The sequence below is a fragment of the Anguilla rostrata genome, chromosome 9 (genome assembly GCF_018555375.3).
Source record: "Anguilla rostrata isolate EN2019 chromosome 9, ASM1855537v3, whole genome shotgun sequence".
NCBI classification, from domain to species: domain Eukaryota; kingdom Metazoa; phylum Chordata; class Actinopteri; order Anguilliformes; family Anguillidae; genus Anguilla; species Anguilla rostrata.
The window spans coordinates 27,137,500-27,150,469 of record NC_057941.1 but is presented as its reverse complement, the minus strand read 5'-3'; the positions used below and the strand labels follow the sequence as shown (position 1 = coordinate 27,150,469).

General features: G+C 43.8%; 1 protein-coding gene across 2 annotated transcripts in view; it reads left to right on the top strand.

Moving 5' to 3' along the window:
- LOC135263439 (large neutral amino acids transporter small subunit 4-like) overlaps nucleotides 1–12,970 on the top strand; it is a 37,286-nt gene that overhangs the window by 1,778 nt on the left and 22,538 nt on the right. For both annotated transcript variants that reach the window (XM_064351459.1, XM_064351458.1), the window contains exon 2: nucleotides 930–1,210. In XM_064351459.1, coding sequence (XP_064207529.1) covers nucleotides 1,051–1,210 — 160 coding nt within the window. In that variant the 5' untranslated portion in view covers nucleotides 930–1,050. The remainder of the gene's footprint in view (nucleotides 1–929; nucleotides 1,211–12,970) is intronic.

Below are 12,970 nucleotides of genomic sequence, written 5' to 3'. Positions count from 1 at the left end.
GGAATTGACCTTGACCCTGATGATTATCGCATGTTCCCTTGCCAGGCTCTACATTACTTGAAGGTAATTATACCATCTGACTATTTCAAATAGCCAGATCTGTAGGCTATGCTATTTCTTCATACTATTAAAAACTGATAAATAATCTTAAACAGTACACTTCTAAAATAATTCCAGTCAGTCAGCAATGGCATAACTCTTTGTTAATATTTTAATGCAGGGAGTTTTCCATTAAATTACAGTTTGCCTCATGAACCAGTACCTGAACCCTAAACCTACTATTATACCAACAAAGCCAGAACACAGGCCTATCTTCACGTGCGATTGTACTCATCCTTTTTCACATAAAAGCACCCTTCAGTGAAGCCATTCCTGTCTGCTTGTGAGACACTTTCAGTTCCCTTAAAAGAGAACATGACCAAATAAGCAGTTGAACGCCTGTTTTGCGTGATTCATACCTCTGCACCATTTCGCAAATCAACCAGCTCCTCCACCTTTTTGGTTGTGCTAACACGCATATGGGTTTCCCTTGTGTGACTGATGTCTGTTATTGTATAATTCTCTATGTATATTGGCTAGGTCCTCATTGTAAGAGAGATCATGTGTCTCGATCAGTTATCTGGTTAAAATGGCTATAATCTATTCTATTCTATTTTTTAAAAGGCTGTATTCTAATCCACAGATTTGATTTTTGGTGCCTTTACTATTGCTTTTTGTAGTCCCCTGTGGACAAATAGTACGCTAAAGTATTCTTGAAGATAACTATTTCATAAGTTTTTTTTTGTTATTCTTCATGTATGCGAGAGTACATATTTTCATATGAGTTGTCTTTTTTACTCCACTGTGAATTGCTTTGAACTGCTTGTTTCCTTGAATGTAAGGGGCTCTGTGAATGGTTTATTATAATTTTTCTCCCTTTCTCTCAACAGAGTCCCCAGGAGCATTCCCACTGCCACCTCCCCATCATCAGCAGTGACAGAAGCACCCCCGCTCATTGGCCAACGAGCTTTGTGTCTCTTTCTGTCTGTCTGTCACGCCCACCTTGCTGCCATGGCACCCACGCTGGCCACGGCCTTCGCCCGCCGGTGGTGGATGGCGATCACTGCCGTTGTGGAGAACCTGCTGTTCTCCGCCGTGCTCCTGGGCTGGGGCTCCCTGCTCATCATGCTGAAGTCTGAGGGCTTCTACTCCTACCTCTGCGAAGAGCCCGGTAAGACCGTAGCCCAATAAGACCAGAGTCAAGTAAGACCAGAGCCCAATAAGACCAGAGCCTGGTAAGACCAGAGCCCAATAAGACCAGAGCCTGGTAAGACCAGAGCCCAGTAAGACCAGAACCCAATAAAGCCAGAGCCCAATAAGAACAGAACCCAATAAAGCCAGAGCTCAATAAGACCAGAATCCATTAAGACCAGAGCCCAGTAAAGCCAAGCCCAATAAGAGCCTGGTAAGACCAGAGCCCAGTAAGACCAGAGCCCAATAAGGCCAGAGCCCAGTAAAGCCAGAGCTCAATAAGACCAGAATCCATTAAGACCAGAGCCCAATAAGAGCCCGGTAAGGCCAGACCCCAGTAAGACCAGAGCCCAATAAAGCCAGAGCCCAATAAGAGCCCGGTAAGGCCAGACCCCAGTAAGACCAGAGCCCAATAAAGCCAGAGCCCAATAAGAGCCCGGTAAGGCCAGACCCCAGTAAGACCAGAGCCCAATAAGAGCCCGGTAAGACCAGAGCCCAGTAAAGCCAGAGCCCAATAAGAGCCCGGTAAGACCAGAGCCCAGTAAAGCCAGAGCCCAATAAGAGCCCGGTAAGGCCAGACCCCAGTAAGACCAGAGCCCAATAAGAGCCCGGTAAGACCAGAGCCCAGTAAAGCCAGAGCCCAATAAGAGCCCGGTAAGGCCAGAGCCCAGTAAGACCAGAGCCCGGTAAGGCTATAGCCTGGTAAGGACAGCCACTGGGACATTTCTGTACACATTATCTGCTCTCAGGTACTGTAATTGCTGTAAATAAGAAATAAATAATATTATTGGTGTTTTGCATAGTCCAGAAGGAGGTCTGACTGAAGATGTAGATTCAGTTTAAATGAGTAGTCAGGCATTTAAAACTCCTTATTTAATCTGCAGTAGACAGTTTCTACTCCCACTTTTGTCTGGAGGAAGAACATTGTCAGCTGAAATGAAGACTGAGTGTACAGCTAGCTGTGAGTGTGCCATTAGCAGCAAGATTAATCACAGGTTGTGCGGAGCCATGACTGTGCTCAGGACCTGGAGGTGAAGGTGCGCAACTGTTCCACTTACCTAAAAATCTCTCTTACCAAACGTGTTAAATGAAATTAAACAGCTTCATGATGAATGAATCACAGACAGCTTCAATTAAGTAGGTTTGATTTAAAAAGGTAATCGGAAATAAGCTAATTCTGAGGAGAATAAAAGGTTCTTATGCTTTAATAAGACATTGCCTTCCCTCAAGGAGACAGAAGGGAAAACTGATTTACAGTTGCGATTATGTAGAATGACCCTGCAGTGTGATGTATTTAGTGAAATAGAATGCATTCCTTTCTCTTCTGCCGGGCTACACCTCTTTGGGAAGGCCTGAGTTGGGCAGAGGACCTCCATTTTGAATTTGAATTGCCAGTCAGGCCTCCATTAGCACAAAAGAGGAATTGATCTATGTGGTTCTCACCAGCAAAACCCAGAAAGAGAGGCTCTGTGCACAGGGGAGACTAAAGAATGGGCAGTAGAAGGGAGCAGCTAATCTCACTGGGAGATCTGCACCTCTCCCAGAATACCTGAATACCTGGTTGCTTGAGTGCCAGAGGTTTGTGTTTGTGTACCTCTGCTACCTTCCTCCATTACATTGAGTCTTTGGCCTCAGGCAGTCCGTTATGCGTTGTGTTAGATCTCAAGGAGGGTTCAACTGTTGTCTCCAGCTGAAGGTGCGGTGGATGTGTCCATGCGTTATAAAACGATTTATCGGGAGGCTAGCTTGCTGGGCAAAGTCCATGTAGATATCTCCTGTCTCTTATGGAGTTGCATCTCTGCAGCTGAACAAGCATTTTATTTTTCCCGTAATAATTACTGTGAACCTCTGGGTAGGGTTTCATGAGAGAGTGGGGCACATTCGTCCTGGCTCACACCTCTCGTCTGATCTCACCAAACAGTTTTTGATCCTCGGAACATTTCCGGAAATTTAGGGTCAGTGTTCACAGGGTGCCAATTGTTCCCTTGTCCTTGGTGTCCCTTGAATATAATCTCTTTATCACAAGTAGTACTGCAGGGATAGCTCTGGAATTTTAAAGTAAATAAAATTTTATTTCAATTATGGATGGTAATTTGTGTTACTTTTTATCAGGAATGGTAACAGTGTTGCGCATATCTGCCATTTCAGTACTTAGAATGTATTTGCTTGTATGCTGCATTGTTTTCTCATGTACAAATGATAACCACGAGGGCATGTTGCTAGTAAGATTGTCTGGGACATGCCTGGAATGTTTTTCTGTGACTTTAACAGAACATTTTGGAAGACCATATGTTCTAAGACTGTTTGGAGATTGTTGTCATCATTCAGCTGACGCTGGACTGCAAGCACCAAATAACCAAACAGTAATTAACGCTTTTTGAAAGACGATGTTTATAAATGTCTGCATTCAACCTGGCTAAAAGTTCAAAGTGTGCCGAATGTTTGGGACCCACTGCTCTCCACCCCCCTTGGCAAGAACTGAGACCCAGTCCAACAGACTTTCAGATCGACACAATGAGACAGAGGTGCTCTTGTTCAGAGATCTCTGATTCTCTGACACCACAAACAGCCCAAAGTAAGGGATGAGATAAACAGACACTCAGGTGCTGTCCCTTTCAGAGTAGTAGAAGGGGGTAGAGAGGTGAGGGGTGGCTTATACAACAGCAAATAGGCCATGAATCTATTTGAGATTCAACTGCTTTTGTTCACGACCGGTGCATATCAGATTAAAAAAATGATAAAGTGTATCTTATGCTAATGCATTTTTCAAACAATTTCCAATCCATTCCCAAGGCTACGCAACAGGATTGCATTACAGTTTGCCGTCCAATACTTAATACAGACAATACATCAAAAAGCAGATATGAAATCTATTTTGAAAGCGGATTCACAGAAGAATGGGAATACAGAGATGTTGAAACCACACAGTTCATTTCAGGTTAAAGAAAGCTGTTGCTGAAATGTTTTTAAATGTTATTATGCAATATGTGAACCGTTAAGGGAGTTGTTTGTGGTAGTCATGGCCTGTGGCAGAGGAGGGGGAGGGGCGGGGTTTCCATGGTTGCTATGCAAGGAACAACTCATTGGCTGCTCCTGAGAACAGAAATTGGTCAGTCATTCATTTCAAATCCTTTTTTTTTTTGGGAACTTTTCCCTTTCACTTTTTTACCTGCTTTTCCTCACTATTTTGGAATAGGCAGTTGTGTCTGTTGGGTATTATTGTGCTTTATTAAAACAATGCAATTCCATGAGTCAAGTCCCTCTATTTCAAGTCAGCATATGTATTGGGACAAATGACTATCAACAATTTCAAATTTCAGTTTTACCATATTACTGTTTATAAATGGAAAGCTGTGAGTGTCAGGGCATGGGTTATCCTTTTTAAGCATTTGTAGATTCTGAGGGCCAGAGAACTGAGTATGACTACCAAAAAAGCTATTGTGAGGATGACATCCAAAAAAATCAATTGAAGCTATTGCAGAATGTTTGCATATTCCAAAGTCAACAGTATGGAATGTTCTAAAGAGGATCTAGCTACTGATCACACGACTAATCAGGCCATCTGTAAAAGACATCAGAAAGTGATGACAGGATGATTATAAGAGCTGTGAATGCAAAATGGAGCGAGGGAAAAGTGGAAGTGTGGATGAAGGCACTGCTCTGGACCCTCAATGTACTATTTCATCTGCCAAGCATGGTGGAGGCATTGTGATTGCTTGGGCCTGTATGGCTGCACCTGGACCCGGTTCAGGGGTCTTTATTGATGATGAAACCAGTGATGGCAGCAATAGACTAACAGATAAAATGTAAGGAAAAATATTGTCCACCACTATTGAGAGAAATGCTACCAAGCTCTTTGGATGGAAATTTATCGTGCTGCAAGACAACCACCAAAGACATTTACCCAATGAGCTTATGAGGAAGACAAGGTGGAATTGTGTGACGTGACCCAGTCTGTCACCAGATCTAAACCCCAATGAACTTGCTTTTCACTTGCTCAAGGGGCAACTGAAGGTTCAAAACTCCAGCAAACACACAATAACTGAAAGGCAGCGATAGATGCTTTTCAGAACATTGCAGAGGATATCATCATGAACCCTAATGACGTCCATGAGTCACATACTCGATGTAGTCATCAAATGTTACAACAACTCTCCCCATACTTTCGCATTTAACTGTAGTGTATAAAGCTTTCAGTGATTTTTTTGTCCAGCAATTCGGCCTTTCCTTCATCGGTACGTTGCTGCATTTTACTTATGTATAATATCTGATTCTCGAAGCTGAAAGGCTGATGTTACATCACTGAAGTCACAGCTGCTTCCAGGACCGGAGCAGTGAGTGCTTTGGCAGTACAGGGAGGTGTTCTCACCTGAGGCGTAATGGCGTGGACTTTGCGTTTTAAAGCCGGCTGATAAAGCAGCAGTTCAGCTGAGGGCGCATAACTGACGGGACAGATAAAGGAGGTGGGCGGAGGCGCGCACACGCGTGACCGAAACGAGACTCGGAGGAGTCACGTGTGCTTGCAGCGTAATTACTTTTAATGAATGCCGATTGCTCATAATTTCCATGACAACCCCCTGCATGGGGGAAGGAAGTCAGTCTTATGTGTTTTGTGTGTGGTTTGTGTGTAGCTACGCGGGGTTTACGTAAGGGTGGATAAAGTGCTCTTGTTATCAGCGTCACTTGACTGAGGGAAAGTAATTGGCTCAGCAGAAAGAGCGGAACCTTGTGTTCCACTGTGTTCCTCGGTGCAGCACGGTCTTGTCCTGTTCCGCTGGCTTTATCAGATCTGGCAAGCTCAAAATGGGCACGAATGGGCAAGCCAGCACACAGAACTTTGATCACCTCTCCCGTTTTTACTTCTTGCTTTCTTATTTCCCGTATCAGAAAACATCTCTTCTGTCAATCTCTTTTCACCGTTTTCTCCCTTTTCCCCCACCTCCTCATTATCAGTTAAATTACCTAACTGCACCTGGGAAACTCACAATCTGATGCCTAATTGACTGGAGCATCACCCAGGGTAACCCCCCTCCAGTCCCCACCCCTCTCTGCCTCCAAACTTGCACTCGAGATTCCTTTGGTAGATTGACACAGCTTTTTTGAACTACCTGCTGCTAGTGCACAAGCTGCGTAACATGTGCAGTTCTTCCCCACGGCTGCGCAGCTCAGTGGCAGTTGGAAGCGTGCATTTCAGAGGGCACCCCTTCCTGCTCTGTGCTTCCCAAAACTGACAGAGGACGCAGCAGCACATGGGACAGGCGTTTGGTTGCTACTGGGAATTATGCATTGGCAAATTAAGGACAAATGGGCTATAATGCCATTCATTCATGTTGCCAAAGAAAGTATGTACAGGAACATACTTTACTGACTTAGCCTATGCTTACTGCATGAACTAGACTTGATGTTCATGGCTATGGATAACTGGTACTTAATGAGAATTGTACCTTATCAGACGTGTGTTCTGTAGTTGTTCCAATGACCTTTGGTATGCACTTATTGTACTTCGCTTTGGATTAAAGCGTCTGCCAAATAAAATGTAGTATAATGGAATGACCATGTTGAGCGATAACACAGCAATGAAAGGACATAGTAATAGTAATACCTAATTAACAAAAAATGTTTGGTGTTAATTTAACTTTAGTGGGGTTGATATGATTCGAAGTGGTTGGGAGCACATGCACTCTATCAGAGTAAAGTGTACTCTACCTGAGTTTATTCAACACTGAACACCCCACATTACTATGTAATAAACATTGGTTGGGATAGAAGTATACAATGCATGAGTAGTTAAATGAAGTTTCTGAGACAGTGCCTACAGGGGCTACCAGTTCTGCCAGAGACAGCTGCTGGCATAAACACTCTTTGCAGTCATTCTAGGCCACAACCATCCCTGGGCCAACATTTTTTCTTGTTTAGGGCCACCAAGACCATAGGGCCAGCTCTGAGTGCTCTTTACCTCTATTTGCCCCGTCAGTGGTCCTGTCATCTCCTGCCAAGTGGGGTATTATGAGTCCGTAGTTATTTCTTGGAGGTGTGCTTCTTATTTCCCAGTACTTTCTATGTGTTGTGCTGAAGCATGGGTCTGCCTGTGCCTTACTCTGCCTGTGATATGGGCACGGCCAGTTCCCTCCAGGATACCTCAATCTCCCTGTAAGAACACTTTCACATATGCCGCTTGAATTCCAGCCTATCGCCTTCTGATATGTCGCTGAGGTGTGAGAAAAGATGCAAAAAGTTTGTTTAGTGTCACGGTGGTTGAACGTCAGTCCCGTTGGGACACACACTGCAGCCTTCCTTCTTGAACTACATTTCCCAATGTGCAAATACAGCAGTCGGAATTCTGTAAATCCCCGACCCCATTTAATCGAAGGAAATGGACCACCAACGCATAAAATCAGAGATCGCAGCCAAAGCAAGCTTAGTGCTCATTCGTTTTGATGAGTGTGTGAGACAGCCCAGTGCTGACAGGTCCGGTCACAGCCCTACCCAGCTAATTACCTGGAACTATATAAACAAATTCATTAGTGTACAATTTACAAATCCTCAATACCACAAAAACCATCTGAACAGGTACACATTAATAAAGCAAGACGGGAGGCGTTCCGCGGCTGTATTTTTTCTGTTGATTACTGGGAGATCTGAGACGTATCTCTTAAGGAGTGTGGACTCTTCTTACATGTTAGCTAAGGTAGGCTGCTTGCAATCGGAGGGCATCCTGACGCTTGCTCAGTGTTACACGTGAGCGCGCTCGGAAAACTTTGCACCTCGTTATTTTATTTTTGTGTGAGGTCGTCGACAGCGCCAAATCGCTGGTAAGCTTTTTAATCAGTATAGCTACAAGGTAGCACTATTTGACTCCTGCATGAGGATTGCGGTACCAGGAGCTGGTGGTGTTTCTTTGCGCCGTGGCTGTGGACTTGGTTTCACTCATTATGGTGATTTCGCCTCGGGAATGGGGTTAGTATACGGTAAAGCACTACAGCTCTCTGCTTTGGCATTCTCCGCCATCACGGAGCCGCAGGATGCCCCGCCTTGCAGCCCTTTCGCCAGTCCACCGCCAAACACGTCACGGAATTCCACAGCGTGGCACCACCGCGCACACCAGTCGCTGACACCATTCCGATGGACGGAGTACGTGTGTCACATAGCTGAGGGGTTGGCATTGGTCGCTCAAGATCGGATTGTGAGTGTGCGGAAGTACTGAGTGCTGTGTCAAAATCCCTACCCCAATAAAGCAGAGGTCCGGTCGCAGTAATTTGTGTCTAGGCCTATTTTTTACATTTTTCTATTTTTTACATTCTCTGGACTAGGCGCGAATGGTGCTACATTTGACACGCATTATCACCTCTCACTTTCTGTTGCTCTCAGTTTGTATTTCTTTTTCTCTCTGTATTTATTATTCTATGCTGCAGTAATTGTCGTAATAAACTAAAAAAAATTGTGCATTGTGTTTGACACATTTTTACCATCAAACTCAATAAACTATTAGTTAGTACGTATTTATATAAAACTCTAAACTGATTTATTTCATTTTTAATACAGCACCAAGGATACAGGCCAGAGGACAGTAGAGCCCACACGCACAAATTACAACTCTGTCTCTTCGTAAGCACAATATTTACCCCAAAATATATACCAAAAAGACCTTAGTTAAGATAGCAAACTGTTTGTGCTGACAAAACAGGTTGTACCTGAACCACACCGAAAACAAAATAGATTTAAAAGAGCAAAATGACAATAGAAGTCCTCACAAAACCGTGAAAATGAAATCCCTCCCAGTTGCCCTGAGGAAGTCTCGCAAGAAAGAGTTTTCTAAGTTTATTAAAAGTAATTTTCGGTATAACACTTGCATAGTACCCGCAGCATAAATTGCTGTGTTTAACAGTTGATTTACAGAAGGTTGATTACATAAAAACACATTAAATTTGTGTCAAGAAAAAAGACATTTAAAAAAACTAGACAGTGAAGGATTAATTTATAATTTAGATTAAGTGTTTCTTAGAAAATTGAATACATTTATTTCTTTTCAGCATCATTTTTTTCTGCATGAGTCAGCTGATTTCATTTTTCTGGAGTGGTCAAATATATCAAGCTTGAATATCCAAACATTACATTATGAAAAATAATAATAATAATAATAATCATGAAAACAGTATTGCAAGATCTTATTTTGCATTTGTGAGCAGTCGGCAAGATGATTTTGCGACAAGAAAGCACGCTCGCACATTACAGTGTAAAATCGCTGGGAAAGACCTTGTTACAGAATTTCCTGTAAATAATTGTTTTCACCACAAAGTATTGCATTTTTTTTTCTTTAGAGAGGCCAGGAATAAAATGAAATTATTTCTGCGAATCACTACTCACATTAGGGGCGACATAGCTCAGGAGGTAAGACCGATTGTCTGGCAGTCGGAGGGTTGCTGGTTCAAACCCCGCCCTGGGCGTGTCGAAGTGTCCTTGAGCAAGACACCTAACCCCTAACTGCTCTGGCGAATGAGAGGCATCAATTGTAAAGCGCTTTGGATAAAAGCGCTATATAAATGCAGTCCATTTACCATTTACCATTCCAAACACAGAGTGCGCCGGGGGGGAGTACTCTGGAGAAAGCTGAACTCCCAGGTGACCCTACCAGCCACAGATTTTTGCTGACATAGCTCACCTGTGGCTGTATTTTTACCCACGATTCTTTGCATCTGCAGTTAAACATGCTACAATCTCCTGAAAGAAGTCCAGGTAGAGGACTATGTAAGTGCTTATGTACATGGTCTGATAACAGGTGTTCCAAAAGGGGCAATAAAAGTTGATAAACTGTACTGGACTATCTCTTATCCTCAGCCCTAAGCTATATGAACAGACTTTTTATGCTGAAGTCAGTAAGTCTAAGGAGCTTTTTTTAAAAATACTCTCAGTGCAGCGTCAGAGGATGGGCAAAGGTCGAATTTCTCCTATCATGGCAGAATGATGCGTTTGATGTCTGTGCGGCAGGACAAGTCATATTCCCCACTTCCTCATTCTCTTTGTCCCCCCCACCCACCAGCCCCCCCTCCAGCGTGTGCGCGAGATCAAGGCTGGTCAACACATTCAAAGCACAGTTCAATGGCACAGTTCCAGGAACCGCTGGGGGAGGTGGGGCGGGATGGGGCTAGTCATGTACGCGTACCCATTGTGTCAGGCAGCCGCGAATACCAGGAATAAGGAGTGGGTGTTACTTCACCAGGGAAGTGCGGCCAGGATTTATGCTAACGTCACCCTTTCCCCAGGGGCCTCACGTGTCCCCTGGTTCCCCCCCAACCCCCCCACCCCCCCACCGCCAATCCTTCTTTACTTTCTTTACTTTGTCTCCCTCCTGCTACAGTAAAGGGTGAGCAGAAGCATATTTGGCGAGCCGGTGTCAGCAGAAATGGCGAGCGCTCGTCAGCACGTGGAGCAGAGCGCGCTGACATTCTGACACCCCTGTTAAGTGGGGCTCCAAACTGACGGCTCCTGCCCGGGCCCTCTGCTGGAGAGATGTGAATTGGGCCGCCAGACGTGCCTGTCATCGCACTGAAAGCTTTATGTATGATAGGCCTGTCGCATACTGAAATGACTGCCAGTCAGCATACGACGGACCAGCGCTAGTGTTCTGCTGATGGGCAGGACCGTGGCCCGCTAAGCGTGTGCTGTGCTTTTGTGAGCCCTGTGTTAAGCGTGTGGAGCAGTGCGGCGCAGTGTTCAGCTGGTCTGGAGCATTTTCCCATTGACTCAGCACTGCTTAGAGGAGCAGTGTTACTCATGGAGTCCGGTGACTCACCCTAACGCGCCTCATTCAGACGAACAGCGCGCAGGGCCTCGCCGTGCCAGGAAAGAAGATGAGAGCATTGTGGGATTTGCTTTGTGAGAGCATATCAGCGCACAGAGCAGGGGGTGGGATTCAGGAATTGGCGAGAGGAACTTTAAGAGCGGTGTGTAAATTTGCTGACTATGTGGAAGGTGCATTTACAGCAAAGAAAACGTGAACACTGAGTGACACTGCACAGTCAGATGCTCGGCGTGAATTATGTTCTAACTTAATTTATTTGAATTCAGATGGGCTTATTTGTACTTGGCACTCCCTGTTTATGCAGATTTTTGTTCTGACGACAACTAGCTTCTGAATTATGACAAGATGTTAATTGTTCTTAATTTGACACTTTTGAATATTGAGGGAAGTGAGGAATGATTTTCCCCCCGATTTACTCTTTATGTCAGTGAAAGCAATGCATGCCTCTACTGCCAGGGTGGCAGTGTAGTAGTATGACGGTTAAGGAACTGGGCTTGTAGGCTTGCTTCCCAGGTAGGGCACTGCCGTTGTATGCTTGAGCAAGGTGCTTAACCTTAACTACTTACAGTACATACCCAGCCGTGTAAAGAGTGTTTAAATGTTTTTTAAAACACAAAAGAGCATAAGAGCATCTGTTGAGTGTCTGTGATGTACTGTAGTGTATGACAATGAAAGTCTTTAGGACTTATAATCAGTCAGATCCGTTCTCAGGCAACTAATGCTTTCGTTTTCTGTGATGTGCTGTAAGGCAAATTGTTGCATTATGTGGTTGCTGGGCTGCAATGTCCTAGTTTCACCTTTCAGGTAAACTCAGCGGTGCTCTAAACGCTGAAATTGTTGGCCACTGAAACGAAATCATTCGTGTAACATTGCGGAGTTTCTAGACAAAGCAAATAGCAACTAGCCAAATAAGTGTGAGAAAAAATATGGAAGTTAAATTTAAACGTATGTTCTCAGCAAACATAAATGAATCAAGAGACAAGCTGTAACATAGATGCCAGTGTACATAAAAGGGGCCCTCAGGGCTGAGTCTGGGAAGTCCTGACGTACATCCATATTTGAAGGGCTAGCATTGATTGCATATTGCCTTTGCTCTCAGACAAAATAGCGTTTTCACCTATGTGAAAGTAGGTCCTGACCTGGCCCAAGGTATATCAGGAGGTAGTGTAAACCTGACAAATTCCCTGGATGTGCTGACATATAGCTTCAATCGGGCTTGAGTCACAAGCCAGTAACGCAGCTGCAAAAGAGAATGTACAGTACATATGTATCAGCTTTACTGTACTCTAATTCTATTGCTGTTACATTTTGTAAGTGACTAATACATTTTTTAAATCTTTCACATCTTTCTATCTGAAAGTATTATTTACACAAGTGTGATGACGTTGATGGAGATCTGATTCAATTAGATGACGATCTAATTGAATCAGATCTCCTAGCAATATGAAAACTAACGTCTATAAATGCAGGTGCACGCTGAAACATTACACGAAGGATTCAGTGGAAGAATTGCGATCGTTATTATTCTAAAATTAATCATTCTGACCGGTCACAAAGTCTTCCAGAGAGAAGAGGGAAGAATTGACTGTCAAATGATGTGTTCACCCTCTGTCCAACTGCTCCCATCAACTATCAGCTCCACCCACTGCTCCAGTAACTGCTGTATTGTCAGTAGCATTGTTGAGTGGATGTCCTTTGAAGAACTGAAAATGCACTTAGATGACTGAAGATGACAGTGCTGTTGCACTCTCTCTCTCTTTCTCTCTGTTTGCCTCTCCTTCAGTCAACACGTTCTTCTGTATTTTGAATTGTACATAAATAAAATTATGAATACTATGGAGTATAATTAATAAAACTTTTATTAAAGTTCTCTCTCTTTCAATTTGTTGTATGTCGAACATACATTGGTTATCTAAGCTTATATTCTCTCTCTCTCTTTCT